Source organism: Astatotilapia calliptera, chromosome 20 (genome assembly GCF_964374335.1).
Source record: "Astatotilapia calliptera chromosome 20, fAstCal68.1, whole genome shotgun sequence".
Taxonomy (NCBI): domain Eukaryota; kingdom Metazoa; phylum Chordata; class Actinopteri; order Cichliformes; family Cichlidae; genus Astatotilapia; species Astatotilapia calliptera.
Genome location: NC_137441.1, coordinates 25531531 through 25556624, shown reverse-complemented (window position 1 = coordinate 25556624; position 25094 = coordinate 25531531). Strand labels below are relative to the sequence as shown.

General features: G+C 39.8%; 1 protein-coding gene across 3 annotated transcripts; it reads right to left on the bottom strand.

Moving 5' to 3' along the window:
- Positions 1 to 885: 885 nt before the first annotated feature.
- On the bottom strand, positions 886 to 25094 carry itchb (itchy E3 ubiquitin protein ligase b). Of its 3 annotated transcripts, XM_026154776.2 has the most exons (24): positions 24935 to 25094; positions 21964 to 22055; positions 20912 to 21053; positions 18720 to 18844; positions 16839 to 16973; positions 16474 to 16519; positions 16183 to 16364; positions 15239 to 15485; positions 14341 to 14436; positions 13965 to 14139; positions 12791 to 12860; positions 12045 to 12129; positions 11784 to 11912; positions 10552 to 10624; positions 10031 to 10102; positions 9765 to 9853; positions 9475 to 9634; positions 7700 to 7833; positions 5389 to 5529; positions 5082 to 5202; positions 4900 to 5004; positions 4699 to 4795; positions 4377 to 4449; positions 886 to 4018 (listed from the first exon to the last, which is right to left on the bottom strand). In XM_026154776.2, the coding sequence occupies exons 2-24, from the start codon at positions 22031 to 22033 to the stop codon at positions 3919 to 3921; spliced, it is 2667 nt and encodes an 888-aa protein (XP_026010561.1). In that variant the 5' UTR covers positions 22034 to 22055; positions 24935 to 25094; the 3' UTR covers positions 886 to 3918. The 3 variants fall into 3 exon arrangements, with proteins under 3 accessions (XP_026010561.1, XP_026010562.1, XP_080151441.1); XM_026154777.2 differs by lacking the exons at positions 20912 to 21053; positions 21964 to 22055 and having other exon boundaries at positions 24935 to 25089; XM_080295315.1 differs by lacking the exons at positions 20912 to 21053; positions 24935 to 25094.

Below are 25094 nucleotides of genomic sequence, written 5' to 3'. Positions count from 1 at the left end.
AAATTCCTATAATTAATAAAATAATTTATAAACTAGCTGTATTTACACCAGTAATCTATGACTGATTAAAAAAAAACCACAAACTAAACTATACAGAATGACCAGTTTTTAACATTGCTTTTAACTTCAGCTCAACTCGCAGTAGATGGTAAATCTTCCTTTAAAATCAGCCTTTACTGTTAGTTTTAGAGTGATTCATTGCCATTCATAATGGTGAATCACCCAAAAATGTTTCCAACACCAAATTTCACTTATTTAACTACTTCTGTATATTCTTTCATCCAGACTACATTATGCTTTAGACCAGTGATTCCCAAAGTGTGGAAGAAACTCAGCTTGAAATTAAACATATGTAGTTACATGTTTATTGAAATGTATTAATATAAAAAGGTCAATTAAAATCGGTAAATAAAGGTAGTTAGTTTGTGATTTAACCCATTACTCTGACCAAAGTTTATTGATCTCATTTGTCTCCCAGTAACAGGTGGGTCACGCATCGGCCTTTACAATTTGCATATGCCTGGGTAGATTTAGCAGTTTATAACAGACGGCTCGCGCTGACTTAGACTTTGACCCTCTTGCTGTTGGGTAACTGCAGTTGCATAACTGCAGTTGCATTTTAGATCAGAGTCCCAAGAAAGCATGCAAGCTTGCTTATTGGGAAAAGCAACCAGGATGCATCTGGCATAGTAAATACCCTGATAATGTGGGTAGTGAAACACCACATGTAAGGAGAAAATGTTTATCATAGCAGAGAGGATAAGGAACCAAACCACAACTGTGTCCTTAAACCTGCCAGGGCAAGCAAGACTAAGTAAATCAAAGTGATAAACAAGATGATACAAAATGTCTTTTTTACCAACTGCATCCCAGTAAAGGCACACACACATTTCTGAGTTAATTTATTAAGGTGGCATTATCTATATTACACATCGTTCATATACATCAGAAATTAAACAGGGAAAAGAAAATAGTGTTAACATAAACCTCTTTTTAAAACCTCTCTTTTAAAAAAGAAACTTTGTTATTGACACCATTTACAACTTCATGTACAGGGGAGTGACAGTGGTTTATTTGGATATGGAGGCTTCTAGACAAAAAAAATTAAAACCCAAAAAAGAAAAAAAGAAGCAGTTAATATTTACATATCTATTCAACTATGTTCCCAAGATTTTAATATGCGATCGACCCAGAACAAGATCAAAACGTCATCCTGCATCAGGGAAAACAATCTGAGGCAAAGCTGTAAATAGGCAACTAGACCAACTTTCCATCTTGATACATTCATCAGTTTTTATGCTAGCATTGTCTCAGTAGTTGTTGTCCTAGCCGAGGTCACACTTGACTATTTAAAAACAGGACACGTGACACCCCCCCCCCCAAGCTCAATCTGGTGCAGTCCAGAGTATTCACTTTAGCATAAAGCAACCTGCGGTGGATCATCTCTGCCGGCTTCAAGCTGCTAACAAAGCATGCCTGAAGCCCGAGGGTGGAAATAAGGCTACCTGAAGGCTAATGACAGATGATCTCACCATGCACGTGGAAACGGTGAGTCCAGGGGTACAGACAAAGCAGAATGGAACTCGCACAAGCTGGGGGTGTTGGGAAAGAAAGTGCCGTGCTTTATTAGACTAACACCGCCTGAATCCAATGCCCCCATCAGTGACCCCAACAGTCTTTCAAGTGTGTAACCTGAATCATTCAAAGGAGCGCTCTAAAAATGAGAACCCACACTACCTGCTGCTCTAAATTTCATATGATTGATGCCAAACTACACCAACCTCAGCGCGCACACACACACACACACACACACACACACACACACACACACACACACACAAAACTCTGGATACCACCTTGGCAAAGCATCAGGAGGTTTCTTGTGCATTCACATTTTAATACAACAATCTGCCCAAGTCAGCTGTTCCATGATACATAACCTAGAAGGTGAAGCAAGAATCTCTCTCACACACAAACACACCTTTTCACTTTCGTAATGCATTCTAGGTAAGGTAAAAAAAATTTAAGAATACGAAGCTATGGAAGACTTATCATTTTCAAAGAAAAACCAAAAAACAAAACAAAAAGCTTAAAATCATGACATTAAAAATAATGCAGGATTTAAAAAAATAAAAAAATAAAAATCAAGATCCCGTCTGAGATTAAAGTGGTTATTTTAGGAGAAAAAAAAGTTTTGGTAAGAAGTGGTCACATTACAGAGTGCTGGTCTGTGATAACAACTATCACAGCATCTCGGTCTGTATGTTATTTTCATTTGAACAGGCCTGAATCATGGGCGAGTATCTTCAAAGTGCAGATGTTTATAATGAGAAGGTCATTTTGTGACCATAATTGTCAGCTGTGATACACTGCAGGCACGAACCAGCAGGTGGTGTCGTCTCGGGTCTGAATTTGAAGTCTGGGCTCACCCCTCCCCCTCTTATAAATTGACCACTTTAATCTCAGACTTTTTCTTCCCAGGAATTCATGACTTTTATTTTTTTTCCTTGAAGCAGTACAATGCCTCGCACAGCTTTAAAATTCTGTTTTTCTTAGAATTACCCAAATCCACAAACTATAGAATTACAAACTGCTTTCTCTGCTAAAAGCATTTAGAGGTAAAATGTTCCTCTAAGTGGAAAAGGGAAGACAGAATTCAACCTTTTTCAATTCCAAAACGCTTTGTCTCTTTCATTTTGTCTCTCGCTGTAGGGTTTGTAAAAGTTCAACTAAGGCAAAGCGCTCGATCCAATTCAAATGCTACACGTGTACAAAAAGCTACAAACTGCTTATTTTCAAGCTGTTAAGTGAGCATTCAAAATATCCATTATCATTTAAAAGTTGATTTGGTTTGACTTGATTTTGGTGTCTTGTTTTCAAACTTTTAACTTTAAATAGCATCAAAACAAATCTCGATTCATTAATTACTAAAAAGGATTTCCTCAGGATGTTAATTTATTTAATTTTTAATCAAGACTATCCCGTGAAATAAAAGGAGAAAGCTGGAAAACATTTTAAAGCTGATACTAAGATGAATAACTTAAAAGACTCCCCCAGGATACTCTAATCCACAGTGTCCCCCATCACACATCACAGCGTGCAAACTCTGGCCCTATAAAACTAGGGCCTCTAAGTTCTCTTCCACTCTTCCCACCACTAAAGACAATGGAGGTTACAACACTTTTCACAATCATCGAATCGATTCCCAGATCAAATACTAAAGAAGCAGGAACGCAAATTAGGCATGTGGCCAAATCTCTCTGAAGCACCAGGATTGTCTGTTAGTAAAAGTTTGAAGCACTACTTTTGAGGAAAAAAAAGGGTCTTGTTATAATTAACATGCAGATCAAAGTGTGAGTTCGATTCTAAAACAACAGAATTTAAAAATGATTTTTGGTGACTCTCACGTCAGTTTTAGAAGAAAAAGCAGACCCTCTCAATCTCTTTAAAGGTTTTACTCCTGGAACTTCTTGTGCTCCGTCAGGTCAAGATGTTTTCAGTTTAACCCCTCCTTCTTACCTGACATGATCATATGAGTCGAAAGCACAAAACAAAAAACCTGTAGTCTTGTTAAACAGATGTCACAGAGGACGAGTTCACCGAGCATAGAGCGGTGCACATTCTGAGAGATGGGAGCAGCGTCCGTGTTTTGGTTTGAAACGATACAAAAATTTCTCCAAGCTGTCGGGCGTGCAGAGGCCTGCTGAGACTGCAGTGTGCAGGGCCCGTGCCCAAAACCCAACAACATGCAGACAACAGTCTAGCATATGCTCCCATAGAAGTACTACACATGTGAGTGCATGCATGAGCACAAACTCCCAAAAACTCCTGCCTATTCTAAAGAGGCTCCCTGATTTGAACACTGGTGGGGTTTTTTCATTCCTCCAGACTCCTGCACCCAGCTCCTCCTGGTTTTCTTTACTCCTGTCCAAAGCCTTCCGTTTCCTCAATGGCAAACATCAGCTTCTCTTTCAGCTGCTCGTAGCTCTTGTAGGGTGGCAAATCCAGTCTGTTGAAGCTGGAAAATGAACATTAAAAAATGTATTTTAGCTTGAAAAGCTGATTCTGGTGCTACCACAACAAACCTAGCTTGATTCTGAAGTGAGTCTATGTCAGTGTGGAGCTGTGTGCTTGGATGAAAACTAAAGAAGTTTAAGGACAGTTGAAACAACTCTGAAGTAGGTTGTAAATCTGCATTCATAATATCCAGGCCCAATTGGAAAACTGTACTGTCTCCATAGTTATTTCAACACTGTCCATAACACTTCTGCAACTCAAAACAGTTCTGTTCTTTTACATGAGGTGGGGTGTGAGGTGTATGCCCATTATCATCCATCCGCACCCAGTAGTTTCTTTAGTCCTCTGTATGAACTCACCATGTGTGACTTCTGGGAAGCCAGTTTTCTTTTCCCACCTTCTCAATGCAGAACTTTTGAGCACCGTTGCTTCCTACGAGGTGAAGCACAACTCACTGTTAAGTTTGATCCTTACAGAAAAGGTGAACTTTCAAAACAAATTGCAATAATTTGACAGTTTCCTACCTAACACACTAAAGGCTACAAATGGCTTAAATCTTAACAATGAGAACAAACATACAACTGAAATAAACCACCAACAAAACTTTGTAGGTTATCCTTTGGCGTCATGCTGCATGTAGAATCATTTGGCACTTCAAATGGTCATCCCTGCAATATTTACCCATGAGGTCATTGAAGCCTCCGACTGGCAGGCGACAGGTACCAGTGACGAACTGCAGCAGTCTCATCCTCTTCTCATTGTCCATCTCCTTCACCAGCTGCAGGAGAAAAAACAAACAAAAAACAAGAAAGATTAAAGACCATATTATCATATTATTATAAACTTCAGTTTAATGAGTCACTCCTTCGGCTTCACACTGACCTGCCAGAACCAGACGATCTGTTTACTGCTGCGAGCATAGTGTCTGTAGATGGTGTTTCTTTGCCAGTCTACCAGGTCAATCTCCTGCATACCACACAGCATGACCTGGGATGGAATACATTTTCATTAAGACAAAAAGTATACCGCCCACTCCATTCTTGAGTATTTGTCTTTAAGCATACCTCCAACTCTTTTGCATCAAAGTACTGCAGGTACTGCTGAGGGAGGACCTCATTGAAGCCTTCAAAGAAAGCCTGTGTCTGCTCTTCTACTCCTCTGGACAGGCGCCACTCTGCCACCAGCCTGCACAGGCAAACACAAGCCCAACCTTAAAACCTAAAAAAACCTCTTATCTTAATAAACATGTCATATGAGCCTTATATTGAATTGACATAATAATAATAATAATAATAATAATAATAATAATAATAATAATAATAATAGACAATGATCTGAATTAACAACTAAATGGAAAACCCTGAAATCCACCTGATGTACTCCTCCTTGTTCTCTTCTGTGACTTGGATGTCACCTCCTCCTGGCTTCAGCTCATGGGTGGAGATCTCCCCCAGGATCTCCTTGTCAACAGAGAAGAACATCTCCAGCCCGCACTCCTCAATGTTGTTATCCCTAAAGAGCAACAAGGTCCCTGCAGCATTACTGTTACAACAAGTTTTCATCCGTGTCATGTTATTCCGTTATCATGACACATTCTACACTTAAAGCTCTGAGAGTCTAACACCACAGGAAATTTGCTGCAGCCAAAAATGATTTGAAAACCTGACCAAGGGTTAAAGACTAACACGTTTCAGTGACCTATTAATGCTGCTGACGACATTTCTTCCTCCGCTCATCCAGCTAAAATGTTGCCTAAGGGGATTTAGAGCTACTCAAGGCCCAATTTTAAGAACATTTTCTTCATGGTTTCCCCAGGAAATGTTAAGCTTGAATTAGATTAGATTAGCATTAGAAGGTAATTAAAAGTGACTGAAGAACATGGAATCAATTATTTTGTAAAAATGTAAATTCAGTTTTGAGTTACTAGTCACAGTTATTCATGTCACTAAAAAGGACTAAAAATCACATGAGATGTTTGGCTAACCGCAGGATGTTAATGGAGGTTTTGATCATTGTGCTGGGGTTCTGTTGACAATTAATGATGGCATAAAAATATTTATGTCATCTGTAGCCAGTTAATATAAAACTTCCAGAACTGAATAAGCTTCTCGGATGAGATGTGAAACGTACTCAAAAAACACTCAAGTCTAGCCACTTTTCTTCTCAAGCTTTTTAGATAAGACTTCACTGATTTTTTTCTCCAGTTCTTTGTAGGTTAGATTACTTAATAGGACTAGACTTTGCAATCCCAAATGACTGAGCTCAGTACTCATCTTGAGGGGGTTTTGAGGCATCATTTCAATTGGCTGTCCCCACAAAGACAGGAAATATGTAATCGGCTTAATTTGTTTTGTTTGTCAGCAGTGTAGCATCCACAGTTTTCAAGATATTATGTGATGGTAAAAAACCCATGACAGCTTGAGTCTATTTAATTTTTGGTAATAAATAAATAAATAAATAAATAAATAAATAAATAAATAAATAAATAAATAAATAAATGCACAGTGGTTAGCACTGTTGCCGCACAGCAAGAAGGTCCTGAGTTCAATTCCAACATCAGGCCGGGGTCTTTCTGTGTGGAGTTTGCATGTTCTCCCCGTGTTTGCGTGGGTTCTCTCCGGGTACTCCGGCTTCCTCCCACCGTCCAAAGACATGCAACTTGTGGGGATAGGTTAATTGGATAACCCAAATTGTCACTAGGTGTGAATGTGCGAATGAAAGTGAGTGCGAATGGTTGTCTGTCCCTGTATGTTGGCCCTGCGACAGACTGGCGACCTGTCCAGGGTGTACCCCGCCTCTCGCCCTATGACAGCTGGGATTGGCTCCAGCGCCCCCCGCGACCCTGAAAAAGGATAAGCGGAAGCGAATGGATGGATGGATGGATAAATAAATAAATAAAAAATTATCGGATCAAAGTCAAGGCCCCACAAAATGTGAAAAGCAGTAAAAGCTTTATTTTACCCACAATTTCTTTTCTTCAAACTTCCCAATAACAGGGTCTCTGGGGATGTGAGCAACTGGGTTGACCTTCATTTTTAGCGCCCAAGTTGACCAGTGCAATATGAAAGGACATATGGTTACTCCCCCCCAATATGAGACCCTACAACGTCAAGATGGACCCATAATGTTTCGCAAAAGAAATCACACGCTGCATGAATACATCTTAAAAATCTCACGTTTTTACAGCTTATAAAAGCAAAAGATTTCAGCCAATTCTGCCCCAATCATGTGGGTGAAAAAGATAGAAAATAAACCATTTTAGACTGTATGTGCTTCAAGGTCACAGGTCAAAGGTCAGGTATCAGCTCGTTGTCAGCAGGCTGACGTCAGCATGTTGTAATAAAAAAAAAAATAATCATAAAACATCAAAGTTTTATTACAGCCCCTGCCGTTTGGGGGACAGTTCTTCTTTCATTAATGAGTTAGTGTAACAAAGTGCAGTGATGTGTCATTTCTCCACACAAATAAACACGAGCAGCACATTAAGCACACTGTTACTCTTCTCGTCATAAATAAAACCTGAGATGTATAGGGTGATACACACCAATACAAAGACATAAACAATCTAATGTATTAGTAACTTTGTAATAAGAAATGTCAACAAGTTCATTTAGAATGAGAATAATTAAGAATGCATCGTCTCTCAAACCGCTTTACACACACAGCAGTTTTGTGAACTCACTTGATCCACATGAGGGAGTTGTAGAACTCTGGATCAATGGACTCCAGGTCGTGGAGGGTCAGCGGCTTGTTGAGGATGCGCTTGTAAAATGGCAGTGAGAAACCAGTGTCGATGAACTTGCCATGGAAAAGAGCCTGAGGGGGAAATGCATGTTCATCATTATTACACACAATCAATCAAAGCTTTATTCGCCACATGCAGGTTGCCCTGCAGTGAAATGGGACCCCCCCCCCCGACCATACACACACAACACAGACATTACATGGGGATACAAGTCTGAGATCGGTAGCGTTACTGAAAAACACTGAAATGTACATTACAATGGGAAAGTACAAGAGGAAAAAGAGACCTCTACTCATGCTGTGCTTCCATGGTAGGACAGCATGAGAACAGGAAACAAAAAAACTCCTCTGCACAAAAAGCACAAAAATGTCCACAGCACAACATTGTGAAGGACATGACAAGCCACAGGATTGGGTGGGGGTGAGGAGTAATCCGAAGCGAACACAGCAGCCGCCCTGCACAGCGCTACCATCCCAGCGCGTCACACAGACCTGACGTGTTCCCCCGCAGGAAACAAGCATCGAAGGCGTTTGGAAATGGAGGGGGATGAGTGTGTGCTTATCAGTGTAAGTGTATGTGTGTGCGTGTCCATAGTTCAGCTGAGACAGTGTCCTTTGCCCTGCCAGGCTAAGAAAACAGTCTACCAGCCAACCCAGGTGGCCTTGCATGGAATGGGAAGGAACAGACTCAACAGTCGTTATCAGGGAGTTTTTGTTCGGTTCCGGCCTTGAGCCCACAGCTGGCGCCGAAGGGGTAGCCGCATTATTATAATGGTGATTTTTCTTTTACAAACAACTCATGAGAATTTCAAGCTGTTTTAACACTCCGACACCGACACTGGTCTCTCAATCTCCCGTTGGATAGCTGCGAGTTTCTCCATGATGTTATTTACCTTCAATTCTGTGGTCTTTTCAGTTTTTTGCTCACAGAGCAGATTCTGAGACCTCATGACCGCAGCCAACTGATCCGCGATGTAATCCAGCTTCCGCCCAGAGGTGTTGTTCCGAGTGGATTCTTCCCTGATGTAATCCAATATACGCTCAGAGGTGTTATTCTGAGCCTTCACTGCAGCCGTTAGCGCCTCCAAGCTCTTAACCATGCTGCATTCAGTGAGCCCTACCTGAGAAGCCGCACCTCGTCCCATCGTTTCAATCCCAGCGGGCAGCCTTGGGGGGGGTTTGAACAGCCAGTTCCGCTTTCTTAATTCTCCGATAAGCCAGGGCCAAGCCAGCTCCGATCAGCAAGAACCCTGTTATCATGGTTCCGAATAGGTAGATATCTTCAGCGTCCTCGATCGACAGTCCCGCCAGGCACACGATCCTCCATGTCTGCCACCCGTCCATTGTGTATCCGGCAGGGAAAGTCCCTCCAGGGCACTCGGGCTCTCCCGAGCCCAGACTTCTCGTTGAGAAAAGGGTGTCAATAGCATTCAGAGACCAGTTGATCAAATCCATAATTCTCTTTAGGTTTTAGAAACAGACTGTGAGAGTGTGTTCCAGGGAAAGTAATACAAAAAAAACCCAAAAAAACACGAGACAAGACAAGGACATGAGGAGCTAAGCAGGGAAGATAAGGGAGAGGAGAAAAGTGCGACCGCCTTCGCTGAGAGCCAAAGAGAAACACCTTACTGTTATAAATAATGCTACAGTGACTCTTACAATATCTTACTTGCCATTACAGCTTTAAAACCAGCATATGAGAAAGTGACTAACCATGGCAATAAAGCGTCCTATGAACTTGAAATACTTGAGGTGGTCAGGGTTGATGTAGGAGGCTGGGTTGATCTGAAGACAGTAGTTATCTTTACCAGCATATTCAAACAGGCAATACATCGGGTTCAAAACCTCATGGGACAGCAGGAAGAACCACTCCCTGTGAGTGAGGAGAAGACAAGGCAGAAGTGAGTGTGGGATGAGAAATCCAGCAAATACATAAATAAAAATGACAGCAGCAGCCCAATAATAGTTCTATGCTATGAATTCTGAGACTTCTCATAACTAACCTGGAAACACCGCCATAGTCAAGCCCTTCTTCTCCAGGGAAGATGATCCACAGCCTCCTTCGCAGATCTTGAGCATTTAAGCTCATTATCTACAACAAAGACAACAGACTGATATACCACCTGTGAAATCACTATTATTCTAAAACAAAATACCCCAGTATCATAATTAGGAATTTTACAGTCTGCTTACTTTATGCCCTGCACTTTTGTCATTATTATGCATTAATAAATACAATGAACAGTGTGGCTCAAGGTGGTTGCTGTACCTGCTGGAAGGAGTCCTCAAACAGGGTTTTTCTGGATACGTTGATCTTGACGTGTTGAGGCATCGCCAGTTGCTGGAGAAAAGAAAAATGCCAGCAACAGTTAATTTTGCAGTGAAGACTCACTGGTTCGCCTTAAAGGAAGGATTAAGTTTTTTTTTTAATTTAACATGGTACGCACACAAATATTACACATGCACACTAAATAAAGCAAAAACAGTGCACTCCCTTGTTTATGATGACTTGGGATTTTTTGTTATCCATCGAAGACTGTGGGAGTTCAGACTTGATAACAACAAATTGAGTTGAAATGAACCTAAGGTCATCAGTCACCGTGAATAAATTTATGACTGACTAAACGGAATTCATCTCTACTTTGTTTCATCATGCAATTTGAGAGATCCATTAGAAAGATATGAAATACTCCATTTTCCACATAGTGTCAGTGGATATGGTGTAATGCCAGGAATCTGCAGATTTTTATTCTAAAGACAACAACTCTCCTTTCCTGTAGCAACACCCACCTGGCACCAGAATCTGAAGTACTGTACTTTGGCTTTGAAGTCTCGAACATAGGTGATCTGGGGTCCATTTTCACTGTGACAAAAAAGAAGGAAAAACCAGAGTTTCATTTAATCCGTTAATACCTTAAATATTACTTTCAGATATTTCGATCTCACACTTGCTTCCACTCCCATGAACGCCCACATAAATGTCCTTGCAAAATATATTTTAAAAAAGCGATCCACTTACAAAAACGTACATGAGAAGGTTATAAACATGTGAATTTCGCCACTGTTCATCTTAGTTTACATAACCACATTCTCATCACCTTCCACCCAAACTGGTTTTTCCACCTGAGTGAAAAAACCAGACCCAAGCCTCAACTCAGTAACTATCAGGACTGAGAATGCTGTAGGAGACTAGGTGACCCATTAGTCATATCAGGCTAATGCATCACGACTTCTAAAATTAGAGAGGGATTCTTAGGACAGTGACACATATGACTGAAAATCAGCTGAAACATAACTATCAGGTATATCAAAGCTACCTTGTGAGATGCTAGATCAACTGTGAAATTAAACTATTTATGTTGATCCCCCCCCCCCAAAAAAAAGCAAAACAAAAAACAACAACAAACAAAAAAGGTCTTCAAGTACCTGCCTTTGTTTCAGTAACAGCTTATCAGCACACCAGAATGACTTTCTGCATAACATTAAACCAGTCTTTTGTATTCTCTGGCTGGAAACTCAAACGCACTTGCTTACTTATCTGTGGCACGCAGAACTGTTGAAAAGACTGTGTGCAGCCAGAATGTCACTGACAGTGAATCCAGATCACATGTCACTAACAAATGATAGTTAAAAAGGGGCCACTAAAAGGAAAAACTAAATCCCAAAGACAAACCAATAAGTTCTTTTAGAAACAAATTCATATAGCAGCACAGCTTTTTGTTGTTGTGTTTCTTTAGTACCTGCTTCGGTCAAACCAGACTATTAAGATAAAACCTTGTTTCCAAAATACTCAGAATGTCTTTTAAAAGAATGATGATTATGTTTAGAAGAACACAAGATGGTTTGAGATATAAACGTGTTTGTTGCTTCTGTTACAAAGTATCATTATGGCAGTAATTAGCAATAAAACTATTTTTGAAAAGAATGTACGTCTTTTAGTTAGCCAATGTGACTGTGTCTTCTATATCTTTCTGAAGCCTTAAAATTGGGAGAATGGAAAAGAATGCATTGGAATAACATACAGTGAGGATTTTCCAGTGCGGGGGTCGATGTAGGTGGTGGTTCTCCTGGTGTGGTCGACAAAATAAGGAATACCGTCTACAGTGAAGCGCATCTCCCAGCCTTCAGGAAGGGGCTTCTCATTCAGCAAACTGAAAAACAATATTAGACCTTTTCCTGTTTAATGTTCTCAGTAAAGGTTATGAAAAAAAACACACTACAGATATACAAGTTTTATGTTTATCTGATAACAAAAACAGTGGAATATGCAAACACACACTAACCCCTGTGTTCTTGGATCCTCCCACTGTGTTGACCGTGTAGGGTGATGCACAAAATAAACTCTGCCATTGGAGTCTGTTCTCTTCTCTGCAAGCACACAAAGTGAGACATTATATTGCCCTACCCTAACTCCATCTTTACTTTACATTATAATAGATTAATGCAAAAGCCACAATTAAGCATAGCTACCTTTGAATTATTTAACTTTATTATTATTGAGAAATTAGGGACGAGTGTCTTTTTCATGCTACAAACATCTCTACCTTAATCAAATATAAAGATAGCTTAATTTAAAGGGGTTATATTAAATAATAAAAATAAATCCTGCTGTGGCTATCATGATATAACACTTTATATCAGGGCTGGCAGCTCAGCAGCTACCAGGCTACTGCTAGAAAAAAAGTCCCCAATGTAGACATCGAATATAATCCAACAGGTTCCAGAAGGCAGTCACAATAAATGTTGAAAACTGATGTTCAAATGCTAAAACAATGAAAAATCCAAATGTGACAGAAAATATGAGAACAATATGCGATTTAAGCCACTTCCAATGAGAGTGTAGGACACTGATTGACATAGAGTTCATCTCAGCAACTGGAACCTTGAATGTCCGCTGGTAAAACACTATCAGCAACAAAGCATTGCACAACAAGCAAATGGCTTCCTGTGTGGATGTCTCTTAGCAACAATTGTAGTTAACAGTGACAGAAACTTTTGTATTTAAATTAGAAAGTCATTATGACCTTACCCCATCCCTGTGGTAGAGGCCCAAGAGGATCATACTCCTTATTTTGAGTGGCTGTGGCCTGGTCTTGGGCCTACACAGCAGAAGATGATCGTTAATGAAGCGTCTTCACTTGTATGTATGACATAACAGATATGCCAAGCTTTGTGTTTAACAAGCTTGGCATGTTTTTAAGATAGTGGCGTGTAAGGACATATGCAGTGGCACAGCGATCCCAACTACTGTGCATCTTTTTGTGTTTTCCCCCCACACCCCGCTTATTCCTGCTGTCTACTATTTGTATTTTATTCTGACACAGGTGGCGTGGAGCACCCACAATTTCGTTGTACATGTACAATGACAATAAAGGGCTATTCTATTCTATATTAGAGCAAGAGGCCTGTAACTACAGGGCCAAAGTAACATCTCAAAAGCAGTGAGCCACCTTTTTCCATTAATAGCAATGTCACAGAAATATGGCAACATAAAGTAAACTATAAGCTATATCCAGCACAGTACTTATGTATATATTTTGTATAAAATGCTTCAAGAAAAGAAAGATATCTAGCTTTTTTTCTCAACTTGCATCCTTCAATCGATCTTCAATCAAAATCCGATTTCCTAATCATTTAGTATTTGTGTCTGTGAAGGTTCTCAGTAATCCAGGTCATTGTAGTCAAAGGAGCTTGCAAAGAAAAGCGCCTGGACTTCTTTAAGTTGCTTGAAGACGTTTCACCTCTCATCCGAGAAGCTTCTTCAGTTCTAAGGTCAAATTCCTGAGGTCAGATGGCCCAGGATGTAGATCCTGGGCCAGGAATTCGCATGATAAGGTGGGGCCAGGTTTCACAATGAGCTCACCCGAAACCCTGGCTGATTGGGACCCACACCCATTTTCACACCTTGGCTCAGGCGATTAGAGGATCATCAGGGGGTCCTTTTGTCCCTCTTTGGCGGGATACTCCCACTAGGTTTAAATCTGGAACTCCTCACAGTTTGACCTTAGAACTGAAGAAGCTTCTCGGATGAGAGGTGAAACGTCTTCAAGCAACTTAAAGAAGTCCAGGCGCTTTTCTTTGCATTTAGTATTTGTATTACAAGACTGTAAATTCACAGATGAGACACACCTATAGTCACTATATTCCAGCTTATTACCATCCAAGTCAACACAATGCATCACATGATAAAGAGGATGTCTCACCCCAAATATAAATCTCTGGTTGAATTGCTGCATGGCGCCCTGCAGCTGGCTTCGCTGGTGCTGCCATTGTTCATAATTGCGCACTGACTCCACAGTGGGGCGTTGCCATGTGGTGGTACGTGTCATGTGATCAACAAAGTAGACCCGCCCCATTTGGTCAACACGACGCTCCCAGCTGAAGGTGTAAAGGGGGGGAATAAATGCTTTAATGACAGAAAAACCATACACTTTTTCCAGGCTAAAGGACATGACAAATATATCACTGGACGAAGTGAACAACAATAATATAACCAGTATCTACTATTATAACAGTCCAATAACACTAGAGATGACTTTCTAAGAAAAATCTAAGTGATAGAGGGTTTTTTTTGTTTACCCATGGGGCAGTGGTTCAGGCCGTTCCCACGTTGTTTTCTTCTCCACGTGATCAACATAATAAAGCCTGCCGTTCTGATCCACTCTCTGCTCCCATCTAGAAAAAGGAACAATGATAAAGTTCAGGCCACTTTTCTTAATGGTGCAAGACACTACTCTAGCAGATTAGGTACAGATTTATAATTTCTAGCATTTTCTACATGAGTCATCCTAGTAGAAAAACAGCTAACAGCCAGTGAAGGTCACAATGATGTCATAGGAGCACAGAGCTCAGAAAGGGATGTTTACAGAATTACAGGCTGGATGAAGCCAGACCAAAAAAAAGACCACGATTGTCACAACCATGTTTAATATATAAAATGTGAGATAAAGTCATTCACTGTTTAGGCATATCTGCTCTCAACAGACAAACAAGTAGCATGTCACCTTGTCTTTTCAGTAAGAAGATCCTGCTATGCTAAAAACTGCTCTCACATTTATCACTCATGTTTGCATATTCGTTTGATTTTTTTATCGTTACAATATTCAGCATGCTCCGTCATCTAACGTGTCATTAGATTGATGAATGGAATATAAATGCTCATCTGACCTTGCCTTGTTCAGGTATTTCTGTTCTGTTTTAGAAAACATTAATTTACGGCTAAGCAACAGCCCCTTTTCTTTATTTTTTCCTCAGTAGTTAAGCATTTTTTCTCTGGATGAAGCTTCCTTTTCTTGGTCTATTTATACTACAGCGCAGTCAGCCGCTTTAGCAATTAGTAGTTTGGCTTGGGCACTATTATTGCTTAGCATGGCTTTGGAGATTAGATAATCATTTCCATTCTTTCACATTCATGACTTATGACTGTACAGAAAACCTCTCTCAGTTCTTCTGCAAGAATTAGAAAATGAGCACCAACCCAGGAGGCAAGGGTCCTGTGCTGACTGCGGGGACTCTGGGAGTGACAGCAGGGGTGATGGTGCTGGTCGGCTGCCTGGTTGCTGCAGCTCCAGAACCGGAGGCCACTGTGGAGTTCCTGTCAGAGCCCCATGATGGACTTGAGTCTGGGGCTGATGAGGGACCCGAGGCCGGCGCTCGCACTGGGGTATCAGAACCTGACTGGCCGTCGCTGCAGTCTGCTGCAGCAGAGTCATTGCTGGAAGATGCTGAAGAAAGAAAATGGTGGATCCTCACTTTAAACACGGCCAGAGCATATGAACAAGGCTTCAACAGGCTTCACACTGCTCTAAACAAATTTTAAGACAGTTTTGTCTGCTCTTGAATGTCACTACTGTGTGATGTCACCATTTCCTTAAAATATTCACCTTAGGGACATGGATCTAACTATGAGCATTTTTGTTCAAATCTTTTTGTACTGGTGAGGGCCAGCCAATTAGAAGAAACTTAACTTAAAATGCCTCGTTTCAGACAGCGAATGAACTGCATAGTTGAAACAAGGAACACTGTAAGTTAAATAAAGTTCATTTTGAGCTGCCAATCATGAATTGTGTGAATCGGCCCCATTTTGGAGTGCAAGAACAAAACTGTGGAATTAATATGATTATAAGAGATCATTAAGGCGCATGTGCGAGAGGATTTAGCTAGAAATGATCTTATTGTGCATCTCTGTGTTGTTGTGCATGAAGAAAGCTCATATTTAAGGAAACCAGTTGTACAAACATATCAAGAGCAAGTTGTGCTTTGGCTTAATTCCAGATCTACCTCTGGGTTAAATATTTGACACTGGAATGATGGTAGAGAGTGGGTATAGAAAAAGAGTGTCTCTTCTTCTTTGTTTTCCTTTAGTTCATAGTTTCAGTGTCTTGACAGATTAGAGCAGTTTTCACTCATTAAATCTCTTACCTGGTGAAGAGTTGGGTCTGCGTGGGGTTGGAGGCGGAGGTCTAGATGGCCTAGGTGGTCGAACAGGCCTCAGCCCTGTTGAAGATACCGATGGAGACCCTGTGCTGTTTACTGATCTACGGCCACTAGGAGAGGACTTGTGCTCTATGCTGTCCACAGCCGGAGAGCTGTCTCGACTGTGCCTGTGGAGGAGGGTGGGTGGATACTGATAAACAAAGCAGAAAAAAAAAAGAAGAAACCAGAAATGTGACACTGGTAGAACTTGCCTAAAGACAGGAAGATGTACTGTACCTTATGGAATGATCACCATTTGGCTGCGACTCCCCATTTGATGTACCTGAAATAAAAGCATGCAAGAGAAAAGAGTCAAAATGAGAGATTCTGTTAGAATGTAACATAACCAGTCAAATAATTAAGAACTCTGCTATTAGTACTGCTGACATGGATGAAAAGTTGAACTTCTGAAAAAAAAAAACATGTCAAAATATCTTCAGTCCCCTTTTTCACTTAAAAAAAAAAAAAAAAAAGTTGTAAAAAACAAAACAAAAACAAAAAAATAAAGGTCCTGTAAAATAAAACAAAAAAATGACAACATAAAATGAAAAACTTCACATGCTTCCAATGTAAGTTCCTCTTTGTGCTCTTCCGTGACTCACTGTGATGGTCGGCTTCTGCTTTTGCGAACATATCAGGATCAACAGTCATGCCGTCAAGGCAGACAGACAGGTCCCCCACCACGTCTGACTCGTCCCTGTCTGCACACAGTTGTAAGGTCTGCACCACCTCAGAAACTACATACAAGAAACACACGATGGTCAGTGCTACTATGGCATCTGAAATACAAACCTTGCCATTAATGATGCCACCAAACTTTACTTCAGTCAGTGGTATAATGTCCCTTAAAAAAATTCTAACCAACAATACACAGTAGTATTTTACACAACATTCATAGTAGAAAAAGAAGTACTTTTTGCCCCCCGTAAGCCTCCTGAGATCACATACTGGATACTAACAAAAAGAAATATAAAAGCACTGTTATAACCATTTATTGATAGCACAGTGACAGAAGCAGTTTACCCTGCTCACCGCCAGGAGATGTAATTATATATTATAATACATTTTTTAATTAAATGAGAAAGATTACTTAAAAGACTGTTTTCCTGCTTCTGTTATGGCTAAATATTGTACCTAGTACAATAATGAAAAGGTTCATTTTTGAGGTGGAAAACAACACCAAAACACAAAAAACAAACATGACAAATGATTTCAAACATGAAATCTTGAATATTTAAATTACAAAGTTATGGCAATCAGCATGTGTTTCCCTGCTCTGATATCAAAGTCAGCTCTTGACATTTGATTTGCTCCCAGAGCTCCCTGTCATTAGCTCTGCTCTGCTGGACAGGGTCCATGCATATAAAAAAATTAAAAAATGACCGCACAGTGAACTGGTCTTTATGAGGGAAAAACAAAAAGATAAACAGACCAAAAATCTTCCAGCATACAAGCAGATGACAAAGATTATAAATGGAATACTCTACTGATTGTTTTACTGGGTGTAAGTCAGATAAACCACATCTGTAAGCGCTCTGAAATTCTTTCTGTATGTACGTGTGCTGCAGTGAAACCATGTAAACCTGCATCAACTCACACAGACAGCAGGAAATTATCTGACAAAACTTTGGTGGGCAGGAAGTGATGTGGTTTATACTTGCAGCAGTTTACTTTTGCAGTAGAAAATTACTAGTTAACCATTACTGTCTAATTGTCTACACATATAATTTCTTATATTTAGCAATCTCCTTTGTTCTATGTGCAACTGTTGTGTTACTTGGGTTAGCCAAAGCGCATTTCTACGGCTTGTATCCAGGATCTTATTTGCTGGATCAGTCAATTCATTGATTTTCCGCTGCATATTATTATGTGCTGGAGCCTATCACAGCTGTCTGACTTGTGTATCAAACTTCTTTGTCAAGGCACAAGAATTTGTAAAACAGGGACTTAATTTACATTTTCTGTGGTACTTTTGAGTACATCTTGCTTCATCACTGGCAAACGGCTGTATGTGATAAACATCATTTAAAGGGTTGAGGGTTTCCCTTTTTTTTGTCATCAGATGCTTGCAAAATTTATTCTCTATATTTGATCCCTTCGCAAAAATTTTACTAAATTATATATCTTTATAATCATATATGTCAACTCTGAGGCAAGGCTCAGAGTGACAAGACACTGTTTTTACCAAGCTAACATGTTTCATCCTGCAGCTCTTCTAGGGGTAAGTTGAGGTATTCCTCAGAGAGCCAAGAAGCATAATCTCCCAGCTGTTTCCTTTCAATTGGACATGTCCCCACACAGCTCACCTAGGAGGCATCTTAGTCAGATGCCTGAACCACCTCAGCTGGCTCCTTGTAGTGTGGAAGTACAGGAGCTCTACTCTGACCCCACCCAAATGACTAGACTCCTTACTCTACCTTTAAGGCAGAACGCACCGCTTGTATGTAGGAACCTTTTTTTCCCTTTGTGTCATATATACTCACTTTTCATGTCATTAGATTTGAGTGTTTCACTAAGATCCAGCGTGGCCATCCCTAGCAACAGATCTGACTTCAGGGTCTGGTGGCTCCACACACGAAACACTAGTTTGCTGAATGGAGTTACGATCCTGTGAAAACCAATATATTTAGAAACAGTTACTTTTGAAAGTTTAAAAAACAAACTAAAAAGAGAAAGAAAAAAAACAAACATGCTTTTTTCGATTGAAAAGCTAACATAGGAAAGTTCTTCATGGCCGTGTACACCATTTCAACAACCAGGTTGACAGATTAATATGTGCTGATAGTGTTTTTATAGACTTTCCATTGTCTAAATGAATAAATCTGTAAGCAGTTCTTATTCCACTTCTCAATCACAAGTCCTTAGCTAGCCAATGTCAAGTGAATACCATTTTGTGTGAGTCTTAAAACCTTTTACAGCTCCAATCTAACATTTGTGTTAAGTACAATTCCCAATGATAAGTTCTACAAGCATCAATAATTACAAATATAGGAAATAACAACCAATTACTCTCAGGAATTCCCAGCACTGCAATCTATTTGACAACTGTTTTACCAAGCTAAACAGTGAACACCACTTTGTCTGTATGAGCAGCAAAAATCTTTGTGTTGTCCTGAAAGCGAACCACAGACAATAAAGTTCAAAAGCTATTCAGGGACAGTGAGTGTCCATGACCGTCACTACGACAGTTGTTTAACAGTCACCAGGAAAAGAGACAGTGGATATGTGGACTGGGTCCGGTTACACCCCATAGTAAACACTTGTTATATAATAACGCTTCCCCCGTTGGTCTAAAAGAAACTGTAGGAGGGTTCTATAATAAGAAGGCCACTTTGCATAGAAGGAGACATTAGATAGGCTAAAATTAAGGGGGTGCTAAATGTGTGAATATTTTTACTGCAGGAAGTGAAGTGGTGTGAGTGCACTAAATGTGAAGTGCATTCTTGGAAACAGGAGTCCTGTAAATGCACAGGACACTCACCCAACTGTGTGGGACTGTAACTGCTAATGGAAGCCAATTCCAAACACACAGGTCTTTAAACTTCTCTTTAAACTGGAAACTCTATGAAAACAGAGCCCAAGAGCGTATGCACGAAAAACAATTGCACAGTTTCAGTGAAATTCTATTTTTATATTCTCATGAGAGAAACTGACAGTTTGCTGGGGAAATGATGATTTGTCTTACCGCATAGTGCAGTCAGCAGTAATCGTGCATGGTACACTTCTTCCTTTGAGCCAAAACCCAAATTACCACACTGTTTTTATTAATCACTTAATGCAGTCTCTAGGGATTATAGCCATTAAATGGGCTGTAAAAATGTTTGAACAATGGAAAGATGCTCTTCTCACCGAGGAGCACAGGCATTATTTACTATATGCTCTCTTTTTGATATGCATATTTTATAAGCTACAAATATAAACTACTATCATTTTATTAGTGCCAAAACTTTTGTTTTCCTTCAACATAGTTGAATATTTCTCACTCCATAGAGATGCTTAGAGAATCTTTAAAGGGTGCCCTTTATGCTTTTGCCGATTTTCATATGGATATTTATACAAACATGGGCAAAGTTTCAAATAATGAGGTCAGCATTTGTAAAAGTAGTTCTGGTGAGTTAAAAATTAGGGTTTTAGATGTTGTATGATGTCAAAAACAGGGGATATCCTTAATATGGTCATCTCACAGCTGTATTAACCTACTGTTCAAACCTCCTGTTTGCAAGAAGAGGACTGAAAAGGGTCTGTCGCAACATAAGATAAATACAGATCTATCTTTTTAAACTGTGAATGATGCAATTACTCTACTCTGCTCTCTAGTTGTTTCGTTTCTCCCTCTGAAAACGCTACATCCAGATGAACAAAATTTAGGATTTGGTAAATACACAGTTGGTTTGGTTTCCTGAAAATATAAGTAGTAACATTTATGACAATAAACAGTCTATGGCATCTGAGTAAGTGGGCTATTAGATGTTTTATGGGCACATTTAAACATTAGAATTCATTCTGTATCCTTTCTCATAAATTCAAACATTTGCAATTTAAATACAGGTTTTATTTAGACAGGTTTGGCTCGAGTTAAATACCTTTTATGGGTAATAAAATAGAAGTATGGCATAGGAGTATCTATGATATGAATTAATATAAGAGTCTAGTAATCCTGGCAAGACTGACTCACACAGTGAGCGGCTGCTTCCATTTGGGGCTGTGAGTGTTGGTACATTTCTCTGTTTTCTTGGACTGGCCGTCGACTGTCACTTCCACATAGGGACTGGGACCAAACCAGTTTTTCTTGTTTTCTTTCAGTTTTGCTGATAGCACTAAACAGGAAGAATACATATAGTAAATGAGCAGTCAGATGTTGGAGTCCAAAACAAAACAAATAAATTGTTTACAACTTTAATTTAGGAACAAAATACTAGTATGAAGGCAGTGGGGGAACAATTATTTGATCCCCTGCTGAATTTACAAGTTTACTTACAAAGAAATGGACAGTCATTTTAATGAAGAGAAACAAAGTCCCAAACGCTAAAACTCTAAACCCTTTAGGTTTCTAGGCTGCCGCTTGGCAGCTTGAGGTTTCTTTCCCTTCACAGATTTTTCTACAGGATTCAGGTCTGGAGACTGGTTAGAACACTATGTGACCTTAATGTGCTGCTTGACAGTATGTTTTGAGACATTGTCATGATGGAAGACTGATCCACGGACCCATGTGCATGTCTACGACCCAGCTGACGTCTTGGGCAGCTCTTTGGTCTTGCCCGTGGTGACGGCTATGTTGGAATGGAAGAAATTGATTCTGTGGAGAGGTGCGCTTCATACACAATATGAGTTGAGATCAGGAATATAATAAATATAATTGAATGACTGATTGTAATTAGTGGGAGCCAGAATTGTGGTGTGGTTGTAGGGGATGAAATTCTTATTTCACTCTATGACATGCAAATCAGTTTGTTCTGGATTTTGTGGTTGGTATTCTCTCACTCTATTATTACCATAACAATTAGAGACTGTTCCTTTCTTTGTGAATGAGCAAACATACAAATTTAGTTTTTTTAACTGGTAGTAAAAAATATGCAGTAATAGCAAGAAGCACAGATTTTTACTAATGAGAACATCTGAAAAACTTAAGCAGCTATCTGAATGCTCAGAAATAAAATAAGTCAACCTGACTTTTATTTTAACCTCTGTGTGTCGGTCTTCACTTCTTGATGAAGACCGAAGACTCACCAACGATTTGTAGCTGTGCCCTAATAGGGTATCCATTGGAAGTGCCCGACTTGGTGGCTCCACTGGCCATGACATAGGGCTGGTATAAAGGCCTGTAGACAACACATCATTAGGTTGGTGACAATCATGCAGAACTCATACAGATATGACTAAATGATCTCATCTGTAAGTTGCAGATGTGCACCATACTGGTGAGATCATTTAGCTCAAATATATTTAGCTTACATTGTGAGCTGAACTGATTTCTGACTATTAATAGGTTAAAAAAATATGAAACACTACATTAAAAATATTTATATTTCACAAATTATCTCTGCAAATCTACACTGTACAGTAAAATAGAAAAATATCAGAGCTTTGAGCAAATTTTCATTAACTACAGGAGTTATACTGCAACTATATTTCTTACTGAAATACTCTTAAAATGTACAACATCTGAGATTAAAATAGTACACAATGACTTTCATTCATACACAGTCACAGACATTTGGTGGCAAAGCTGGGAAACAAACCACTAACTATTTAATTAATGGAAAACTCGCTCCAACACCTGTCTGTAAAGTGCACTGAGACTACATTTGTTGCAACTAAAACTGAATTAATCAATTAGTCAATTTAATCAGCTGCAGTTCAGCAGTCAAAGCTATAACAGTCAGTCACTATAAGAACCTTGCAAGATGCATAAAGCACATCAAGCTCGTACATCTTCCATAGCTGACACAAAAGTATCATAACTGTGGGCTCCAAATGACCTCTAATGCATATTTCTTCCTATATTCCTGTGCAAATGCTTTCACTGGGTTTGGCTTGAAGCAAGCAGCCTTTACCCAATTATCTTCAAAGTCTAAGATAAACAAGAAAATACGCCAAATCACTATTCTCGCCAAATCTGTGCAAACAAGTTAGCTTAGCTTAGCTCAACGGACACCCTACTTAGGACATCAGCAACATGCATACATATTTTTTCCTTTGTACAAAGACTTCTACCTAAATAATCTCATCACCTGGAGAGTCATTTTGAATAGTAGAAAGTCTACATTAAAAAAAAAAAAAAAAAAAATTGTATTTCCTTTCAGGATCCCATCCTTAACAACACTAAACAGTATAATGACCTGTTAAACGTCCGCAACAAGGGAACAGACTGACGGTAAACTCAAAATAAAAAGAATATCAGTTCAAGCAACAGTAAAAATCTCCTAAATGCTGCGTCATCATGGAAGGTAATAAAAGACCACAAAAGGAGGCAAAGGCCAGGGCTGCAGGCTGTGAAACCTGTAAGGTGGCTGTAAAAGAAAATCTTATGGGTCTTACAAAAAAACTTGTGATCTTTGTCACCAGTCTTCACTTTAAGATCACAATTTCATTTATATAATACATGAGAGCAATTACATAAAGCTCATGCCAAAAATACACCGACAACAGCAATAATTGGTTCTGAGGATAAGGTTGCCAGGGCCAGTTATACTGTTTGCTTATAAGCATGTCAACAGTATATGAACTCCGAAAGCTCTGAAGCAGGCCCTGTGATCTTTTCTTGATTGTGGTTACTTCAGTGTGGCACTGAATAATGCAGGGTCCTCAGCTCTAGCTCATCCAACAGTCTACGCACACAGCAGAGGAGGAGACAGTGAGGAGCTCCCGGGTAAACTTTCACGTTGGCTACGGGTCTCAGTCAATAATTCATTATAATTGCTGACTTTGCATCCTTGCAAGTAGGCTGAATGTGTATCATGGATGAGTGTATTTCCTGGATACTAAACTGGATTTTTGTGTTTTCAGCTAAGCAACATCTCCCACTATTTCACAAAGTGCATCTGGGGTTTCTTGAAACTAATCTGAACTCAGACTGATTCAACTATTGCCTGTTAGTGCTGTGGTGTTGCAGGTGAACCAACTATTTTGAACAGTATGACCAAAACCGCATAAGAGGAGCTTTTCATTACTATATGCTGAACTTCTATTGTCAAGGTTGCTAACACCTTGTTAAATCACATGGACACGCTGTTTACATCATGACTAAGAGGGCAAAACAATGCAGCACATCAAAACAACATACCGTCGCAATGACGAACACGAAATCTTTGTCAGATAAAAGGGACAAATGGGTTTTCTAATATTACGATTCAAGCAAACAATACTCAAAAACCGTCATTATAAGTAAAAATCGGAGACTGTTGAGAACAATTGCGACTGAGGGCACAAAATAACGTAAACGTCATTCTTGCATTATGTTTACAAAGCAATTATGTCAAAAGAGAAAACTATGCGGTCAGGACAGCTTGCTAATGGAGGGCACTTGGGAGCAGTGACGTTTGACAGGTGCAGTCAGTTTCCCGAAGAGTCAACAAGCTTCCGTATACCTTTAATAACACTTCTTTTCACTGCTTCACTGACACAAACCCATTTATAATAATATAAATTCCTACCAAATCACTTCAACATTCCTCAATAGCGTACTGAGAAATGACTCCATGACGTCTAAGCGTAAAGATTTAATCGAACTACTAAAATATCAGATTGAGTGTGGCGCACCTTCCTTCGCAAATGACAGCACATAGCTGAGAAGAAACTACTCAATGTACCTCCACATTCCGTGTCTTGGATGCTAAGCTAAGAAACGTTCGTAAGATTACATAATTTAATCCAACTAGGAATTGATAACAAGCTAACGCTAATTCGGTTAGCCGGAGAAAGAAGTACAGTATGTCCTGGTTGCCAAAGTCAAAAGCCATGAAGTTGACCACTTTTAGTTATGTTCGCCGCTGTGGCTTTTTAACTAGAGTTGCTGAGTACGTGTTGAATGTCAGCTGGCCACCAGAATTGACAGCCTGGTGCCATCCCAGCCCAGGCTAATTACTAGCCTGCTAGCTTGTGTCATCATCATGGCTGGCTGGAAATCCCAAAGTCCAACGGCTGTGGAAAAAGCTAATATCACCGATGAGAACTCCAGTTATTGGCTCCCATTACTTACCGGAGTCCGAGCGAGGAGCTGTAAAACTAACGCGCTGTATCTAAAATGTCCACCCAGCCTTCGCTCACCAGGATGTTTGGGTTTCTGTTGGGGGTTTCACTTCAAGGAAGAAGAAACTTCCACCATCTTCGTAAGCTCGTATCACGTGATCGAAACAAGG

Coding starts and splice junctions, on each gene's coding strand:
- itchb (XM_026154776.2), bottom strand. CDS start 22,033: ATGGCCAGTGGAGCCACCAAGTCGGGCACTTCCAATGGATACCCTATT. Junction 5,530..7,699: donor AACTCCCTCATGTGGATCAA/GTGAGTTCACAA, acceptor GTTGCTCTTTAG/GGATAACAACATTGAGGAGT. Junction 4,796..4,899: donor AGATCGTCTGGTTCTGGCAG/GTCAGTGTGAAG, acceptor TTTCTCCTGCAG/CTGGTGAAGGAGATGGACAA.